The 22,221-nt window shown below is 28.4% G+C and overlaps 2 protein-coding genes and 2 pseudogenes across 3 annotated transcripts; 3 read left to right on the top strand and 1 right to left on the bottom strand.

Moving 5' to 3' along the window:
* The first annotated feature begins 4,370 nt into the window (after window positions 1-4,370).
* Window positions 4,371-7,125, top strand: LOC126855975 (uncharacterized). Of its 2 annotated transcripts, none has more exons than XM_050604118.1 (2): window positions 4,371-5,028; window positions 5,853-7,125. In XM_050604118.1, exons 1-2 carry the CDS (start codon window positions 4,820-4,822, stop codon window positions 6,970-6,972), a joined length of 1,329 nt encoding a protein of 442 aa, XP_050460075.1. In that variant the 5' UTR covers window positions 4,371-4,819; the 3' UTR covers window positions 6,973-7,125. The 2 variants fall into 2 exon arrangements, with proteins under 2 accessions (XP_050460075.1, XP_050460076.1); XM_050604119.1 differs by having other exon boundaries at window positions 4,861-4,999.
* Window positions 7,126-10,024: 2,899 nt separating this feature from the next.
* On the top strand, window positions 10,025-11,240 carry LOC126856026 (39S ribosomal protein L52, mitochondrial). Its single transcript, XM_050604186.1, has 4 exons — window positions 10,025-10,253; window positions 10,463-10,532; window positions 10,827-10,959; window positions 11,033-11,240. Exons 1-4 carry the CDS (start codon window positions 10,196-10,198, stop codon window positions 11,195-11,197), a joined length of 426 nt encoding a protein of 141 aa, XP_050460143.1. The 5' UTR covers window positions 10,025-10,195; the 3' UTR covers window positions 11,198-11,240.
* A 1,395-nt stretch (window positions 11,241-12,635) lies between these two features.
* On the bottom strand, window positions 12,636-18,464 carry LOC126855963 (uncharacterized; annotated as a pseudogene).
* Window positions 18,465-19,614: 1,150 nt separating this feature from the next.
* On the top strand, window positions 19,615-21,531 carry LOC126856066 (DNA endonuclease RBBP8-like; annotated as a pseudogene).
* The last annotated feature ends 690 nt before the right edge of the window (window positions 21,532-22,221 follow it).

Here is a 22,221-nt window from a genome sequence, read left to right as displayed (position 1 = left end):
AAGGATACATTCTCTGGTTTCGTGTCTCTTGTGTTCTTTCTCGCTTGCGCGTAACATAAGCGACAGAGAACGCTTAGCTTGTATGCTACATGCGAGCAAAAGAAAACGCAACAGGCACTAAACAGAATGTGTTCTTTTCTACATGCAGCTTTAGGAACTATTACGGTTCCTTGGGAACTATTACGGTTCTTGAAACGAAGTAAAAATTACAAAAGTGAACAGATTTACTAGATTTTAACAAATAAAATTGTAAATATTCTAGTGAATTTCCTCATTTTTGTATTTTTCACTTCGTTTCGAAAACCTCCTTATCCCCATTCCTTAAATAAAGGCTGTAACGTCCTGCCAATTTTAAAAACTATATTTTAGCTAGTAATTAAGTACCGCTTTTATCCCTACAAAATATCTGTAGAATAATTATGTAATCCATTTGCTTTTATTTTAATTGTTAACTAATTTCATTAATCGCTTATTATTTTAGTTCCATATGGTTATTTAGCCTAAAACCTGAATATATTTTAATCCTTTTAGTAATAATAATCGATGGCGCAAAGAATTGAGAATTCCTTGGATCGACGAATCAGGAAGCATTATTTAGAACTAGCTAGTTGTACAGCAGTGACTTTCTAGAACGAACCTGCTGATTACTTTAAGAACGAACTTGCGAGCGAGTATCATACTCGATAATATCGATACTAATATCTAACTTTTAAGATTTTAATATTTAATCATACAGACAAATATATATATAATAATTACTCACTCTTAAATTGAGGAGTAAATGCGCCGTACTTTATGGAATCATAAAACGTATATAATAATAATTTGTTGACTATAATTTGTTGAATATTTATAATTATTTTATCCAAAACATCACATATAAAACTTTCAATACTATATCAATTACAATTATACTTTATAAATAATTAAAATCATATTAATTAAAACAGGTTATTATATAATGCGCGAATGCTTCCATAAAGAAATGATTTTAATAAAATTAATATGCTTTATTGTAGTATCGATCAAGCGACCATAAATATAAATTTAAGAGGCTTATATTCTATGGAATCATAAATTATATACATTGCATATAATACATATAAGTTATCTAAAATATCTATATTTTTAATAAACTATAGAATGCCATAACTTTATTTAAATTGCCAACTTATTATCAGAACTGAAATAAATAGAACAAATGATTCCATAAATTAATAAGCATAAATATTAACCATATTATTAAGGATTTTATATTATACAATATTAACTAAGCTTAAGAAGAGAATGCGCATAAGAGGCCTCATGTTAGTGAAACCTGATATTGCGAGCGATAAGTCGAACGGACATGCGACGGCTACGACCACGAGCGCCGAAACTCAATAGTCAGATAAACATATCGATCGACAATTCTCAGAAGAATTGTTGTTAAAAATCTTTCTTCTCAGAAGTCCTTCACTGAATCATTCTAAGAATCTTCCAGAGCGCGACGCGTGTGCTGCGCATGGCCCGAAGACCCTTTGTTTCGACACTATATAAGCCGGCGATTTCGAACCTTCGGGGCAGTCAAATCGGAGCAGTAAAATCGGAGCAGTCAGTTCGAGCATTCAGTTCGGGGCATTACATTCAGATCATTCAGCATTACGTTCATTGCAGTCAAATCGTGCATTCAGTTCGGGGCATTACGTTCAGATCATTCAGTCATAACATTGCAGTCAAATCGGAACAGTCAATTCGGAGCATTACGTTCAAAGCAATCAAATCGGAGCAGTAAAATCGGAGCAGTCAGTTCGATCATTCAGTTCGGGGCATTACATTCAGATCATTCAGCATTACGTTCATTGCAGTCAATTCAGAGCTCTTCAAGCATTCGAATCATTTATTCTTAGCTAACATTATTCATTATTAATTCCTTACTATTTCGTACAAGTATTCGCTCCGTATTATTCGTTCATTGTTCGCGTACTATTCATTATTCCATTTCGATTAATATAATTGTCGATTCAGTGTTAAGTTGTGTAAAACTAAAGAAATAATAAAGAACTTTGTGCATACATCTGTGTACTTTTATCCGGCCTACTTCATCCACGACCGAGGTCTTAAAGGACGAGAGAAGGGCTTAACAAAGTACGACCAGAACTTGAACAGAAGGAAGGATTTTCCTGCCACATCACGGTAAGTACTTACAATTACCATAAATCCCATCTTTCCATAAATATTAGAAACTTTATTTGAATTAACTGACAACCCCTAATATCATTTAATTATCTTTTCATCCTCTAAATAATAAGAAATCCTCTGTCAAGCATTAGCATGTGGCTGACAGTTTCCAGTCAGTCAACTTTAATCTATTATCCTACTATTATTTAAAACACACCCCTAATATCAATACTAAGTAAGATTTATAAATTCCATGCAAAATATATACTACTGTTGTCATTTGAACCTGACTTAATCTTGCAACACTTTGCTCTTTTTCCCGAAAATCCATCGTTGCCGAGCGCTTATGGTGCCCCTGGCGACTCCCTCCTTTCTTCCTAAATTCTGAATATAATCCTTAAACCTCGTTGCCGAGCGCTTATGGTGCCCCTGGCGACTCCCTTTTTCCTAAATTTTGACCTCGTTGCCGAGCGCTTATGGTGCCCCTGGCGACTTCCTCCTTTCTTCTTGAATTCTTTATATAACCCTTAAACCTAGTTGCCGAGCGCTGATCGAGGTGCCCTGGCGGCGTTTCCTATCAATTTAAAAATCTCCCACAAGAAATGACAACAGGAGATTAAATTGAAATCAAATTTATTATCTAATTCTCTGAACACGACCCAATCCTTGAACCTAGTTGTCGAGCGCTAATTACGGTGCCCCTGGCGACATTCGACCTCTTTTCTAAACCTTCCCTTTCTATCAGAAAGTTAGAGTCATAATATAATCAAGTATTGATATTAAATAAAAGACCTTATTCCTTAGACAATTCTCATAATAAATTAATTCGATCTAACTAACTCTCTATTATTTAATGTCCACGATTTATTAATTACTCTTAATTTCTATTATAATATTCCTTTCCGAATCTTAATTCTCTAACTGTTGTACTGTTTCTAATTAATATATATTTATATATATATATATCTTAAGTAATAAGCCCCTTACATATGGTGCACCCGCAATACAAGCGGACTTGCCGTAAAAAACGGAATCATAGATTCGGCATAAAGAAACGCGTCAAAAGCATTTCTAATCTATTTCAGTTTAAATGTTCTACTAATAAATCAAAACCTCGTATAATATCTTGTAAAAAAGTTTTTTCCTCTCTAGCTCTTATAAATCGACTGAAATTTTCACATAGATTTCATAAAGACATTCAAAAACATTCACGAACGAAACCTCATAATGAAATCAACTTAACTAATAACGGTCTCTATTTAATAAGTGACCCTACTGGCCTACTTACGTATACGCCAGAATTTATATTACTAAACCAACTATATCAAAATATAACACATGTTAAGAGCAGTTATCAACATAATTTAACAATTCCTTTTCGTGATCTAAGTTCTCAATTAAAATATCAATTAACTGAAAATTATTTGAACATAGATGAATATATTAGGTATTTAGATACATAATCGATATATTTCTTTTATTATAATATTAAATTTCTATTCTTTAAACCTGATTAACCTTCGAATTACATATACCTAGTTGCATCCATATCCCTAAAATACCTAGTGAAACTTCCTAGTAACCAACTAGTTCCGCGCCTACATCATTCCCCTAGATCCACTAGATTAGTCCTAGCTCTCGGCGTCCCTGGGGTATAGCCGGTGGAAGCAGGTTGCCCTATAAAAGTAGAGAGCAATTTTTTTCTCACTAACTGAGGTATAGAGAGAGAAAGAGCGTCGCTGAGACGTAACAGACTAACGATCGATCTAATACTATATTATATCTATGAGTATTGTTATACAGCACCCTTAGGGCCAATTTCACCATCTTCGGTTAAGTTAACCGACGGTTAAAATCAGCAGAGCGGCAACTGAAAATAGAGGTGAAGGAAACCAGGCATTCTTATCATTTTAATTGTCACCTTGCTGATTTTAACATTCGGTTAACTTAACCAAAGGTGGTGAAATTGGCCCAATCGGGTTTAATAACGTCCGTAATTGTAAAATTGGCCAATCACAATTTCCTCTGAAGAATGGAATGACTGTGATTGGTCAGCCTTAGAACTATAGATGTTATTAAACCCAATTAGGGATGACGTGTAAACGTAGTCTATGAGTAAGAATCTTGTTTCAAGACGAACCAATTGGCGTATGGACTATGGATACATATTCGAGTGGAAAGCCTAATCAGGCACACAGCAAAGGCCATTGTACGTTAAAAAATTTTAGTCGTAATCATAAGGCCGTAAGAAAATTGACCAATCACAATCAAACATTCTAAACATAATAAGAATGTTTGAACTGTGATTGGTTGATTTACTTACGGCTTTACGATTACGACTAAAATTTTTTAACGTGCAATGGCTTTAAGAAGATGTTCAAGACTAGGGTTGCGTTCCATTTCACGCATAGAGCGCATAGATCGCTTGGAAATCTATAATATATATTATGTGAACTATAGATTTTCAGGCGATGTATGCGCTCAAGGCGTGAAACGGAACGCATTCGAAGTCTAACCTCTCACCAGCCATTATTTAGATAAAAGAAAAGAAGATAAAAAGCTTGATGCGTGTGTCTGTTTTTTTGTATATGAATCTTGAATTCAAGTATTGAGTTGTGTTACAGAAAGGAATGTAAGAGTAGAAAGTACATCAAATTTCATGATGAATGAAAATAGAATAATGACAATTATATTACATAGAATGTTTAGCAAGAAATACTTCAAACCTTTTGCTGGTGTTCGTTCGAGAATGCAAATAATAAAACAGAATGAATCAGATATTGATATTGAACATTTTGACAGTGAAGATTTAAGTGAATTTGAGGCAGATTTCATGAATGTAGGTGAAAGCCATAAAATATACGAAAGGTATAGATTTATTATGCTACAATATATTTTTCATATAGAACTATCATATATATTTGCATTTATATTTTTTGATTTACTATAATTTTTTATTTGGAGAATATTTAAAAAATATTTAAAAAATATAACTATTCATTATTAATCTTGTGATGGAAATAATTTTACAATTTTTCATGTGAAAATTATGCAAAAAATTACAGTTTCTTATAATGTAACTACAATTTTTAAGAGGGACGCACACACTTTTGCATAACTATAAGCATAAGGAAATTGATTGGTTCATTTCCTTATGCATATATTTGTGGACCAATCAATTTCTTTATGTTTATTGTTATGCGCTTATGCAAAAGTGTGTGCGCCCCGCTTTAATCAAACTACACTATTTGGGCCATGCTTATAAGTTCGTAATTTTTTATAAATTTATATAGAAAATTGTGATATTTCTACAGCATATTGTGAATAGTTATGATTTTTAACTTGATTTACAACTTATAGCATCATAAACATTTCTTAAAAAGTTGTAGAAATTTGTAAAAGTTTGTAATATATTAATTATAATTTACTAAAATTTAATACTTACTATTGAATTTCCACAATTTTCACAAATTTGTAAAAAGTTGTAATTTATTGTTGAAAAGTGTTCTTTTTTGTAAAAACAAATTGTAAAATTATTTTTATATCAGGGAATTCAATATGATTTTCTACATGTAGAGTATTCTATATATTTTTTCTACATCTATAATATTATAAGATATTATAAGAACAGTTTGTTATATATATGTAATAGGATGCATATAATAAGGTATAAATATAATGTTTTTCTTTAGGGAAATGCGAAGAAACAAAGAACATCTTAAACAACAGATTACTAATCGGAAATATTTTAAAGAGAAAGAACCATGCTTTCTCACATTTGCAGAAAGGCAACTAATTCGTAAATTATATGAATCCAATTCTGAAGAATGGACAATAGAAAGACTTAGTGAGAGTTTTCCTGTTTTACCAGAGACAATACAAAAAATTCTGCATGTTAATTGGTCGCCAAAATCAATGGAGAGAGTCATGCAATACGATGATGTTGTAGTTGAAAATTGGAAGAAGTTTCGCGCTGGAAAACTTCCAGTAAGTGCCAGACTCAATGAACATCTAATGAAATTTAAGAGCAGAAAAATCGTCATGACGGACAGAGAATCATTGGCCAAACAGTTTGTTCCACCTGCACCAAAATTTAAGGAACCAAAGAGTCAATTGTTCTCTAATATTATACAATCTTACGTAGATAAAAAACAAGATCAAAAATTATTATCACAAAAAAATAATTCACACAAAGTAGAAGATACGTTTGCACACTCTAATAAAAATCAGAATTTATCGATTGCAGATAACAAGACTGAGAGTGATTTTATTGTTAAAAATTCAGAGAAATTTGCATTAAATGAGAAACAGTATTTTACATTAAACTCGCATACAGATTCAGAGAAACATAATATATTGTCATTAAATAAGAAAAAGAATAACAAGAAGCTACTTACATTTGATGAATTTGTAAAAGCGAAGCTGGAGGATATACAAAAAGAGTCTTCAAAAGAAGATATCACACTATTAAACTTATACAGAAAACAGATGGAAGCTAGTCAAGAGATGCAACTTGCATCCGATGCAATAAATAACATGGAAAAAGATACATTAAAAATTATACAGAAATCTAATGAAAGCATTTCTATAGTTTTGGAAAATAAAGATGACAATATTGTTATGGCAGATGATAATTTGATAGATACAAATATTAAAGTGTGGAATAAAAAGATAGATACAGAATGTGACTATGCTAAGCCAATAAAGATATCAAAAAATCTCTACAAATGTGGTATGACATATCGAATTAGCGACTGTTATTATGATGACGATGGGGAGTTTTTGTATCGGGTTCCAGGTATACAAACTTAATTGTTGCAATTATTTGACAACAGATTTATTATTATAATATAATAAGATTATATATAATAAGAGATTTAATAAAAGAAGATTATAATTTCTATAATGTCAATTTAATATTTTTTTTAATGTATTATACATAAATAAATATATAATTACTCTTTATGTATTTGTTTATATATACATATTACTCTGGTGGAAATAGTTTTATAATTTACATATATTTATATAAAAAATTAAAAATTTTAACTCAACTTTCTACAAATTTATAAAAAATTGTAGAAAATCATAATAAGTTATAATAAGATACAGTGAATTTTGTAAAAAATATTTACAATTTTTTATAAGTTTTTACAATCTACGAATATTTTTATAAGCGATGTAATAGGTTCTAAATTTAACATAAAAATTAAAACTATTTACAACTTTCTACGTAAACTTATGAAAAATTACAAATATAGTTCAAGTCGCGTAATTTTGACATAAAAATTACATAGAAATAAAAAGTTGTGGTTACATTAAAAAAAATTGTAATTTTTGCATAATTTACGCGTGTAAAGTTGTAGAATTATTTCTAGAATTTTTATATTTTGTAGAAATATATTTGCCTTATTTCAAAATTTATTCTATATTATTGTATATGTATAACAAATAATATTACGAATAATATTTTACGAATAATATATTACGAATAATATATTACGAATAATATTTTAATACAAATAAAATAATATATATAATAAACTGGTGAACAATAGAATTTGCTTTTCTGCAACATATTTTAAATGTAAAAATTAATTCAAGATTGGCTAAAATTTGATTCTGCTACCGCGTTTACCGCTTTTAATGAAATATTAAGAAAAATACATCAGCGGAATCGAGTTAATAAACAAGCACATACAATCATAATAAAAATAAAAAAATTGTGCAAATTAGAAACTTGCACATTGTTTCCTCATAATTTTATTTTCTTCTCTTTATAATAATCAGTAAAAATGTTTAATGTAAAAATATTTAACCCGATATTTCAAAATTTGCGGAAGTTAGAGCAATCACATCTTTTTTAGAAAAATTCAAAATTTCATAAAATATGAATCCTTTCACCAATTCTCATCAAATTCAATATCAACCATTTTTAATGATATTCTATTCGTATAAAAATATTTAGCCCAATATCTCAAAATTTGTGAAAGCTAGGACGTGCACCAAACATTTATTGAAAAATTTAAAATTTTATAAAAAATAAACTCACCAATTCTTATCAAATTAAATACCAATCATCCTTTAATGATATTTTATTGATGTAAAAATATTTAGACCGATATCTTAAAATTTGCGGAAGTTAGCAATCACGCACCAGTCCTTTCTGTGCACATACATACATACATACAGATATTTTGTAAAAATGAGGTTTTTTGATGTTTTAGAACATTCTGAATACATTGAAATTTGAAAAAAAAAATTTCTTGAGAAACAATCAAAACTTCTTCTATAAAAAAGCAAAAATAATTTTCTAGTCTAATAATTTTTTATCAACAAAAAATGAAATTTGTGATATTTAATTATAGAAATGCAGGATATTTCACAAATTAATTATAAGTTATTAATTAATTATATTATTATTTTATTAATTATTAATTATTAATTAATTATCACATTATTGACATTTTATTTTATTATAGTTACAAATTCTCCGTTTATAATTAATAAATAAAAAATTATGAATATATGCATGGAAAACATATATATTGAAGCAACGACTATTAAAGACAGTCAGTCTGTGGGTAAATTTTTGTAAATGGGCCAGTGAATCTCGGAGATAATTGAAGAATGTTGACATTACTAGCCGTTTGAGTATCGATAGAATTATACATATGAATTATTTTTAACTTATATGATTATTTTAGTTCATCCTATTATTGTTTTATTATCAAAAACGCCGACGAGATATTTAATTAATAAATGATATCCCCAACCGATGTTCTTATGATTGAGGGCCAATTTTACCACCTTCGGTTAGATTAACCGACGGCAGGGTAGCAACAGAAATGGTAAGAATGCTTGGTTTTCACCTCTATTTTCTGTTGCCACTCTGCTGATTTTAACCGTCGGTTAACTTAACCGAAGGTGGTGAAATTGACCCTTAAAGGATTTAACATATATATATATATATATATATATATATATATATATATATATATGTTAAATCCTTTAAGAGTCAATTATATATATATATATATATATATATATATATATATGTGTTAAATCCTTTAAGGTATCATATATATATATATATATATATATATATATATATATATATATATATATATTACTTGAACAAAATTTGCCACGCGCTACTGTAGGTAAATAAATCTTTGCAAATCTTTGTCAATAATAAAAAAATAAATTTTCAATAAAATGTTTATTATATTGTTCTTGAAGCAATTACATAAAAGATTTATGTTTTTGATAAAACAATAACTAGACGAATTAAAATAAAAAGCTCTGCTTTTCCAAAAAAGCCTAATGAGAGCTCTGCTTCTCCGAAAAAGCAAAGCTCTCATGGAATATCTCTAATCGCATCCATGCAGTGTATGAAGGCCATTAGAGTGCTGTGTACCCATCCAGCGGAATTGTAACACAGTACGAGTATGTAACGTAAATTAAAGATTTTTCAGTAAGGCAATGAATATTGAAATCAGGGAGTCGATTATATAATGTCATTTAATCAATTTAATGTCATTTAATCAATTAAATGAAACTTTCCACTTTTCACAGTTTTGCCCTAGGGAAAAAGTGATCGATCCCAGAGAGCGATTAATGACATCATTGCATTAACTCTGCCAATAAAAGATTTAAATTCATAACAAAATATGATGATTAATTGATCCGCCTTAAATTAAGGCCAGATCTACAATAGGTGTAATAAGCCAAAGAAAATTATCGATAACAATTATTATTCTTCTCACACTATAATTAATCAATTTTTTATGGGTTGACGCTTACTACATATATTGTAGATTCATGTTAATCCATTACTACATATATTGTAGATTCAAGTTAACCCATTTATTCGAAAATGCTATATGGCTGCGTTCAGATATCATCCGATATACACGTTATGTGCATACGCTATAGATTTTCAGTACTAACAGCTGGGAGTGAATATAGGAACACAGCCTATATTACGGAGTCCATGCTTGATATATAACCTAAATTAAAAGTAGGAAGTTAAATGCTATCATTGAATATGATTATTGTTGGAGCCATACTTCGCGTAGAGCGACATTTAAGTTAGTATTATCAGAAAAAAAATTTATTCATTCACTCAATGATGATGTTATAATTCTTTTGTTCATTTGACTACTCTCGTATATACTTATTGTTGGCCAATTTTGACATGTAATATTCATGAGAATAAATTTTTTATAGTATAATTTATGAGGATATATCTCATCATTATTATATTTAATATTTATATTTAATATTACTTTTATTGCAGATTATAATATTGTGATTAATGGATTTCATCAATCTTGCATGCGATATTTGAACCAGAGATGGAGGAAAAAGTATGAGTTTTCTAAAATTACTTATACTTGTTTAAGCATATAGAAAGTCATACAATATATATTGTTTTGTGTGTAATATCCAATATAGAATAATTGTTTCCAAATTTATATTTATATTTACATAAAATATTCAGTTTAAAAAAGTATTAATAAATAAAAATAAGTTATTTAAATATTACCTTATATATAGTATATTTTAAATTTATATTTTTAATTATATTTATATTTTTAATATCTATTAATTCAATGTTATTTTTATGATATTAATACATATTAATTTATATTTGCTTTTAGATGTGGATTAACAGTCAATCCAAATGCTTTTAGTCCATTAACTAATTTACCAGATTATACATTTAAAGATGGAAAACCTACTCCTCTTGGAATAAGACAAAAAGCACGCTTAGATAGACAACGTGATTATGCAGTATGTGAAGCAAATAGAGATTTTTATTAAATTTTTATTAATTCTTATTGTATATATGTTTTATTGTTTTTAGGCAAGAATTATCAAATTAGTAGGAGAGATAGATTATGCTGTTGAGAGGCATGCTAAATTGCAGAAAGAAGAAAAACAAAGAAAACAACAAATTCTTGATTTTAAACTGAAACCCAAAGGAGATTTATTGCTTCAGAAGCAGACAGATAAAATAAAAAATAATTAATTTGTGTATGTATGTAAAAAATAATAAATGTTATTGTATATGATTGTTTAGTTTGTATCTTTTCATTCCTACAATTGATGCAAGGATTAATATAAAAACATGATACATGAAGAAAATATGCTGTATTTCTAATATAAATATTCCTCTTTCTATATCCTATAATATGTTTATAAATAATTTAGTGTATATAATTTTGCAATATAATGTCATATATATTAAATTATTGATTAGATCTATATAATAATTTGCATTCTAATTTTATTATTGTTAATCTCAAGTAGCAAGTAATACGGATACGTAGTCTGCTGACATTTTTAGTAACTGATAATATGTTATTTTTAATAGTAAAAAGAAAAAAAAATTAAATTTGCTAACTCTACAATACTTTTATTTCAATAAATACTTGAAATAAATATGTATAATAAAATAAAATAAAAATATAAAATAAAAAATAAAAATTATATAATATTTAACATATCGATAAGGCCATTTAAGGTGTGTTTTAAAATAAAAAGAATATAACTCACGTTGCAAAATGTAACTATCGTCATCGGAGAGATTTTCCCTTATAATGTGGAGCGGTTCTTTTGCACGGAGCATGATTAAATATTAAATTTCTCGCTATCTTTGATTCCAGATTATACCATATACAGGGCGAGTCATTTTAATCAATATACGCAAATATCTCATAAAGTAAGCAGGATGAAAAAAAATGTTTTATACAAAAGTTGTAGGATTCCGAGGGGGATATCTGACTAATGGTGACTGACCTTGACCCCGACCTTGGAGTCAAATTTAGGGGTCATTTTAAGGTGTAGTTGGCGTCAAAACCTTTTCAAAACATTATAACAAAATATTTTTTCATAAAGTATTTTTGGAGTCAGGAGATTATATACACAGCTCAATAGTTCCCATAAGCGATGTTAAAAGCAAAGTTATTCACATAGATGTAGGATATGTAGATATTTATGCAAATCTCCGAGTATATTTGAAATTCAATAATAAATAAAACTTTGTAATAAATACAATTTTGCTTTTTTATTTATATAAACAGTCGAATATTCATGACAAAAATTTGATTTAATTGCATTAAATCCGATTTCATTTTCATCCGAAAAATCGAATATTTCAAATTAAAACAAATGTTGCTTATCACAGACAAAATTGGATTCTTATTGCATTCAAATCGATTTAATTTTTATCCTCGAAATCGGTAAATTTCGGATTAAACCGGATTGCAATCAACTAAATTACTAAAAATTGAATATTATTACAACGGATTGCATACGTGCAATCGCTGAATTTCGTTTTAAAATGGATTAATGTTATTTTTTCTAATAAATTGGATTCAGATGGATTACAACTGATTTTATTAAATCGGTGTTTTTCTAATTGAAATGGACTCGCAGCTGTTAAAAACAAATATACGATTTAGGCGGATCATTTTGGATTATATATCCATCCGATTATTCGTGTTTATTTGGATTGATAATAATATAGATTAGAATGTAATGATTTCGGATTAGAAATAATCCACGAAAGCGATATTAAACTCGATTATAATTCATTCGGAATTAAAATCGATTATTTTTTAATTCGAACGCGAATTGAACCGATTAAAATCGATTAAAACCGATTAAAATAGATTATGTTTTAATCTGTTTTAATTGACCATTTTCGGCAGGGTATACGTACGTATGGAACAGTATCTCTTTTTAACTTGCGATTTATATGATTTAATTGATAATCCGCATCTTTAAAGTGAATAAAACAAACGGCAGCTAATTTTATTGGTTTGTAGTTTTTTAATTGTAAAGCTTTAAACCATTTCTCCATATCTTCTAATTCTATCCTATTCATGTACGACACATTAAACGATTTGTTGGAACTAATTGTAATTTTTGATATTTGCATATGGCATTTATTATTTAATAGAATGTGTATTATTTGACCATATTCGTCTGAATGTAATTGAATCATTCGTTCTTTTCGCTTTGCGATACTTCTAGCTGTGAAATACAACATCTCTAACGATGCATTTTTTATATCCTTTATACATTTTATCATCGCGTTTTATTTTATATATTTATTTTATATATAACATTTACCAATGAAAACGACATTGTTGTCATCATACGTGTAGGATTCTGATAAATGTTTATATTTAAATAAATTTGTGCATTAGTCACGCATAGATACATCACAGTAATCTATATTATCCGTTAGAAAGTACAATATCTCTAAGGACTTTTTCGACATTTGCTGGTCAATTCTGTTTGGACCATTCATACATTTAATTTGTATATATACTCTCAAAAGAAATGTAGAAGTTGACCACAAAGGACCCTTTTTTACTGATTGCACTATATGCAATAAAGTATGCACATTAAAAGTCATTTTTTGTCGTCCTTAGTACACTTCGAAATAACCTACAAACTTCAATAAATCGTATTCACATTGTTTTAATTCATTTGCAGTTATTTCAGTTTTTAACAATACGTACAAACTATTTACAAGTAATAAGGAATAGTGGAAATGCATCCTGATTTAAAACGCCGTTAAGGCATGGCAAACTATAATACAATAGCCATGACTTTTCCGCTGATGCCTTCCACTTTGCCCGATTATGCAAAGATTCCGGAAGTCTATGAATATCTTGAGTCGGTTTTATTAAACTCAAGCGTTTGTTAATAGTATCTTGTTCGATTTTATTCAATTTAACACACAACTTAGAATCCGAAGCAGTCCACTGATTCCAAATGTATTTGCTTACACCACAGAGAATACCATGCATGTATTCATAAGCAAATGACCAAACCATGTCAATTTGTGGAATTTGAGATACTGAGATATCACCTCGTACCTCATTTCACTGCTTTTCTTTAAATTACGCACAAGTTGAACATTCTTGCGATGACTATCAGCAGTCCGTAAAGGTGGATCATGTTCACGTATGGGATATCTTATTCCATGTATTTCTGCGATGTATTCTCTAGGGTGGTAGCACCTGCAGTCATATCTTCCATTAAACTGCACTCTATTTTGCATGATTGGGCGGCAAACATAGTCAACGGAACACGCTAAGGGGCAGAATTTCACAAGAACTTTTATTATCAAAACTACGAATAATAATACCGTTATTGTAAAGGTAAGAAATTTGATCATTAAATTTAAAAAAATACAAATCCAGTAATTTACTATTCGGTTCATGAGTGCACATTAGTAGCCCGGTTAAAAGAACGTATTTAAATCTACTCTTAGGTGGTAAACAATTTAAAATTATTTGTAGTGGAACAAAATTCTCGTTTCCCACTTTTAGTTAAAAGAGCGCCATCAGTACTGTAATTGAATGTTACTATCAAATTAACATTTTTTGAAATATTTCTATAAATTTCACTGTCGTAAATATCTGTTATAATATTAAAGTTATTGGCATGACAATTACTTTTTGATGAAATAAAATCGAGCATCTCAGCTTTGTTTGCTTCGTGAAAAAATAGCATTTCTAATTGATATCTTATATCAATTGACATGAAGTAATTATTGGATGTCAATGAAATTACAAGTTTTTCTCGACAAGAGTCACACGTTATTGATTGTTTTATAAATTTATTTCTCGACGTCAAATACATAATTTTGGTATGACACTTGTCACAGAAATAATGATAAACTATTTTATCGTCTGGTGGATCAAATGCTTTACCTAAAGTGTATTTAAAAATATTAATTTTTTCGAATTTTGGTCCGGCCAATAATTTCATGTTTATAAGCGCAGATTTTCCAACGTCTGACAGCTTAAATGGAGTGAAAATGCGACTAATATCAATATATCTCGTATTGTCAAATTGGATTCTGAAAATAATACAGTATCATTGAATGTGATGTCTTCTTCACTCGTTTGCTCCTCAATACGTTCATAATTGTCATCCACATCGCTTCCGATAGTATAATTATCTTCGTCATCTTCTGCTGCTTTTTTCCTCGTTTTACTTTTGTTGTCGTCACAGTTTTGTTGTCGTCACATCCGTTATTCTATTATCCATACTTTCTTCGTATTTTTTTTCATTTTCATCATCAATGCAACCCACGTCACTATTGTTAAATTTATTATTACTATTAATTGTGTCATCATTATCTTCTTCATTTTTTGCTGTCTTTATCGTACATGAGGAATGTATGGTAATGTTATTCGCAACATTATCAGATCTCCCACTGCAATTCCCAAGTTGTTCGGCAGAGTTATTGCAATCGTTTTTAATATAAGCAGCATTTCTGATGTCTTTATAGACTCCAGTATTATCTGTATAAAAATTATATAATTTTGAATTGTAATGTAGAGTAAATCCATCCAACCCAAGTCCATTTCAGAAATAAGGTAAATATTGCAGAAGTTCATATGTAATATTTTCTTAACTTTTTGATATATTATAAGTATCCAAATATTTTATTAATTTCTTCTATTAATTCTATTAATTTCTAAGTATACTTTATTTATTTATAACAAAAATAATGTTTTTTATAATTGTTAACGTTTAATAATGTACACATTTTTTCTACATTTTAATGAAAACGTACGCTATATAAACAAAGAAAAATTACGCAAGGTAACAACACAATATGCATTTTTAATAAATTATTCACTGTAATTTTTAACAATTTTTTACAATTTATAATAATTGTTATAAACAAATGCAATATATTCAATATTTTTACGATTTCAATTTTTTCGAAAACTAGATAATTTTAAGAAAAAATGTTTCCTACAATTACTTCATATAACAAATATTTTTTGATATAACAAATATTTTTTGATATTGTCATAGCTCAAATAGCTATAACTAAATTATTATTAATATTAAATAGTTTAAAGAAATATTTTTTAACACGAGTTAGCGAGATATCGCGAAAGGCGTTTAATGTTACCAGCGCTGTATGAAACGCTGACGAAGCTAGCCACGGCTAAGCCAAGGCTAAGCGATTGCGAAAAGGGTCGAACCACCGGAAATGCAAGGAATTTCGATCGAACGATCTTAGCTTGCATTCTGGCGTAACCATTCGAAATGAGCGACACAACTATATATGGTCATGTCGCTAAGGGATCCCCTCCAAAAAATCAACCAAACAGGAGACAATAAAAAATATCACCGTAAATACGCGGCGGACAGTCATTATTAACGATTGATATCAGAACAGTTACCGCGATCAACCCAACTCGAGGAATCGCTAGTCTAGCCGCGACACGAATTGTTATTCGAAGTCACAACTGATCTCGCGACCCTGACCGTGATATCAGGCTCGCGCCGACGTAACTCTATACTGTGATACGCACAGCTGTGAAGGGGAACGACAGGCAAAAGGAAGCGACTCAATATTGAGGAATAAAATAGTTTATTCAAAAAAACATATCGTTTTCCAATTAGACGGCTCCCAACCCGGTTCTCGACTTCCAAGCCTTAGTGGTGAATTCCGAAAAATCCAGTGTTTCCCCGCGAGGCACAACAATATGATTTTATTAATGATATTCAATAAATAACATTTTTAAAATTTTAAGCAGTTTTCGATGCGTTAAAGTCGTATAGCAAAAAAACCGTTTTGTTTTTAAACTATGGCCGAATAATTTTCTTCGTTTTATTGGTTTTTTAGACTGTTTATAGAAATGTGTTATTAGTTTATGTATACTTCTATTATAATTCAAATTCATAAGTAGTTAAATGGCATACAATTCACAACATATTATATACAGGAATAAAAAATTATCAATTAATTACATATTTATTGAAATAAAGTAACAACATGTATAATATCTTCAGTCGTTAAAATATTTTTCAATAAAAACACATATAATTTGACAAAGGGACAAAATGTCATTTATAAATAATATTTATATGGGAATCAAACAAGTCAAATATTCGAACAATGCATAACAAATTACTGCAAAAGTTGAAACGTATGCGTTGTTGATGTTAATCGTGAGATGCTGCAATTCATACATCACTAATGTAACGGTATGATATAGTGGTTAATTTTTGTAAGAAACTATATTCCGCACTAACATTCGCATGAGACTCTTATGGCAATTTCTTTTCTCCTTTAATTATTATTCAAAGCCAAAAATATTTTAATGTTTTAAATTTTTTCAATTACTGCTAATATCTGTTCTTGCTGTAATATCTAATACATTCTATGTGATAATGATTATATTATCAATTATTTCTAATTTTAAAAATTTGTATTATTATAGATATATTTTCTGTTTGGCTTTTTTTCTTCTTCTCGATTGACTAAATTTGCTACTTTTTAAGAATTGATGAATAAGATATTATTCCGGTGCAAAAATTATTTCTTATACGAAGAACATGTGTTACGACTTACAATATGTGCAATCCTATAACATTATTACTGAATAATGAAACAATTATATTATTTATTTACAAAAGTATCCATTCTTCTGGGAAAACATTTTTTTGTAACATAAATTTGTTTACGATTATTAATAAAAGAATTTGTTTTCAATCTGTTCATTGCGCACATTTTGTTTACTGGATTATAACCGATAAGTTATTATATAAGATATTGTATTGTTTTCATTTTCAAAAAAACTGCGTTTTACAAACAAATAAAATCATATTAATGTACAATTCATTATGTGCAGATTATGACATTATTTACTCACCTTCAATATTACAATATCGAGCTATGGCAAGAGTTTTCCATATTGCTGATGTGCATGGAGATACATTGTATTTGTATGATTTTTTGTAATTCTTGTATAAACCTATTTTATATCGTTTTATCTTTTTACGTTTTTCCATGTTCGGGTATTCTCGTTACTGTCTGTTATATCTTTCGTCTGTGATGTGCAGTTATAAAATATTTAATCTAGTATTATATATACATTATGTACTCATTAATTTTTTTACATAGTTCAATCATGAACAAAATTCAACAACGTGTTCCTGTCGCACTGCATTTAAATTTTGTTGAAAAAAGCAAGACAAAAATGGAAAATAAAAACTCATCAAAAGCGAAGAAAGGCGCAAATTGCAAAAGTTGTGTATATTTCGAACAATGATACTTGTGACAATAATCCGATGTTGTACTGTCATTATAGGCACATTTGCAATAATATATATTATAAACCACGGACTTGAAGGACGGAGCATAAACATATACTATAGGCGAGGGGCCTAAGTGAGGAGGGAGATTTTGACTTTTAGCCATTTTGGTCAGCGATGTTAGCGCTGCTATCTGTTAGTACTTAACAGAATTAATTGTTTAACTTTTTTGGTAATGAAAACTTTTGAAAATAAAATTGAAAATAATGTTTTATAAATTAATTTTTGCCTTTTTTGTCCTTAAATAATATTATTTATTATAAAAATGTCTATAACTATAAATATTTGTATACTTTTTCGCAATATAAAAATAACGCGTTTTAAAATTATATTAAAATTATACAAATAATGTTTTATAAATTATTTATTGTCCCTTAAATAATATTAATTTATTATAAAAATGTCTATAACTAATATTTGTATCAGTTTTTTTCGCAACATAAAAATAACGGGTTTTAATAAATTTTAAAATAATACTTTTTACTAAATATATTCTATGACTAGTTAAACATGTTTGGTCATTCGAATGATTTAAAATTCTATAAATATATTATATATATATATATATATATAATTCTATTTATTTGATACAATTTCATTTTTTCCCTTTATATAAAACCTAATAACTTTTTTGGTTTCTTTACATATTTTAATGATGCTTTCAGATGGATATATTAAAGCGCCACGATCTTTTAAATGTATCTTTTTATGTTTACAAAAATAAGATATTTTTGAGTACTAATGAGGATTAATGGTTAATGAGTTCTCCTGGATTCTGGCAATTTGAAAGAAATAATACAATTATTATTGACTAGATAGCAGCATTAATATCACTGAGCAAGATGGCTGATTTCCCTCTACTCGTCTTCGCTTTTCAAGTATTATGCTCCGTCCTTCAAGTCCATGTTATAAACACTAATCTTTATCTCGCATAACCTTTATTTTTGAATGACGGTTATTTGGTTAGACAGTCTGCGTACTTCATATGTACGCAGCGACTACTTCGCTTTGATTGAGCGCTTGAGTTGCGACAACCGAGCATGCGCAGCCTCATGCCACCCAACGCAGGACCCGGTCATTGGTCACTTCCATCGCGTAATAGGGGATCAGGGCTCTCACTCTACGATCAGTGTAGCGAAGCGGGAAGTGCGAACATGTGTTGCACAAAGCATTCTGCGGCATGTAATTAAGGCAAATTTTGTCTGGAAATTACTTAATCTCGTTATATCTGGTCGATCGTTACAATATTCACATTTCACAGTTTTCTTTGTAAGAATAAAATTTTTTATAACAAAAGAACAAATGTACGCGTATGTGAAACTCCTTGAAGGTCCTAACAGAGGAAAAAAAATAATTGTGTGTAACTCTAAAATGCGAAATTTTTCAATAAGCACACATAAAAACAATATTAAGTATCGCGTGGAGGTGAACAAAAAAATGTGCTCAGGTATAATTAAGTTATTAGGAGTAATGCACATTTTTTAACAAAATTATTTTTTTTTCAAAAATATGTAAATAATATACCTCTTTATTAAACCCACTTTTATAATATGAGTATATCGCAAGATTGCCACAAAACTTGTAGCAGCAGTTTTTTTTTTAAATATCCCAAATACCCCCAGATATGAAATGCGTTAATTACGCATTTTTATTATTTTGCAGATTCGAAAGATGATATCGAAAAGTGATTAGAAACTTTAAAAAGGTTCCCTACTATTCCGGAACGCTTGATGATAACGGCTTCGAGTAATAATACATCATCCTCAAATGAAAATTGATTCACTTAATAATATGGTGTCTTCGAAAAGTACACAAGAAAGTAATTCCGTAAGTTTATATTTTTCAAATTGTATACATATATTATATACATAATAATCAGAATCGTTAATAATATCTTATATTACTTATATATTGACATTCATGTTTCCGGTTTTGAAAAAAGTATTATCAGTGAAACTGAAAAAGTTATCGAAATAGCCGTTTACAATAAAAGATGTTTGACGAAAATGCTAATAAACAGGTATAACATAAAATGTTTGCAACAAATTTTAGGTACATATATCCCAAAATATTTTCATCAAAATACATAGTGTTATTGAATTATTTTTTTATGCTTCTTATAAGTAATTAAATTCTTATAAGTAAAAAAAATTCTTATAAGTAATTAAATTATAGTTAATGTTTTTTGTATTAGTAGAATTTTTTGGATAAATGAAATTATCTGACTTATTTTGTATCAATTTGTGCTTCAAATACTGAGCCCCACTTGTTCTTATTTATTATTAACTTTCAATTACGATCTTTTTATGATATTTTTATATTATAAATTTGTAATATTCTTTTCTTCATTATAAAGACAAAAATCATATTAATGTTACAAATATAAATAAAAATTATGTGCACTTAAATAAATATTTATTAATCTACATTTTAAGCAATAAAATAGAACTTTTTAAATTTATATTATAAGAAAGAAAATGTTTTTTTTATTATTATTTTTTATATAATTGTAGTTTTTTTTTTTACAGAAACACGCTTTTAATTTCAGGAATTAACTTTATTTTACTTTTGTGTTTTTTTTTGGTTTCTTGTTTTTTTACTCTTGTTTTTTTCTTTTTTTTTATTATTTTGTTTTCAAATCTAATTAATATATTGATCTTAATCTGCTCAGTTTTCTAAAGCTTGATGACAACTTTTATATTAAAATTATACAAAATCGGGTATAAAAAAATGTAGAATATTTTGCTATCAATATTTCAACTGTGTAAATATATTACAATTTTGGAAACTCTTTTTTCCCGGTTTGTAATTTCAATCATAAGTATAACAAGGAGCCAGAGCAGATTAATATGCGACACAAAACTGACGGAGCAAAATTGACTGGTTGGAAATATTTTCTTCACAAGTATTAATTTTTCTCATTCTGTATGTGATCTTTTACATTAGTATTACAAGAATTTATCGCTGTCAAAAGACGAATTGCAGAAGCGAAAGAATCAATGCTCGCGGCATAAGTACGAGAGTCCTAAAACACCAGAAGGTATATTTATAATATTATATTATAATTTTTCATCACTTTTGTGATATATTATATAAAAGTGTATAAAATGTTATTATATAAAATGTAATTTTTTTTTTAGAGAATTTTGGGATCCAGAATTTCCTGAAATACAGTCGTTGTAATGTATAAAACCTGCATTAGAAAAGGGGCTGCATTAATTCGGAGGTGTTGTACAATTTTTAAGTATATTATAAATAGATTTAGACTTTATAATAACATTATATATTTTTGTAACTACAATATATTTTTTGCATATTCAGATAAATAATAATATTTGGAATAAACTCGAAAACAAAAACGTAATTTGTTTATAATTTATGAAAGTTACGAAAGTTATTATTGAACATGTTTCACTGAAGTATATGTCACGTGACATTTTAAATTTCTCAACGTCAAGGAAGCTGCACGTTAGATCTCAGTCATTCAAAAGTGTTGTTTAATTTCTGCTATTAAATCTTAAAATTGATAAATTAATAAATGTATTATTACAATTTAAATATATAGAGCAATCAATCGTTTGGAGGATGCAATGATGAAAAGATACAATCATCGGGAGGATGCAACGATGAAAATGTACAATTGTTGGGAGAATGCAACGATGAAAAGTTACAATTGTTGGAAGAATGCAATATTGGATGAAAAGGTACGTTGAATGGTATTTAATTCTTTGACAATTGAGATAAATATTAAAAATTAAAATTTATTCTATTACGATTTTTACTAAAACGATGCATCATAAGCGAATAATTCAAGGGTACATATTTAATTAATAATTAATAATTTCTGTAATTTGACCATACATTGTTCTGAAAACATTAATGTATTTAATTTTATTATTGCAATTAACA

This window comes from Cataglyphis hispanica, chromosome 17 (genome assembly GCF_021464435.1).
Source record: "Cataglyphis hispanica isolate Lineage 1 chromosome 17, ULB_Chis1_1.0, whole genome shotgun sequence".
NCBI lineage: Eukaryota > Metazoa > Arthropoda > Insecta > Hymenoptera > Formicidae > Cataglyphis > Cataglyphis hispanica.
Note: the sequence above shows the minus strand (reverse complement) of the source record. Positions and strands in the feature narration are given on the sequence as shown.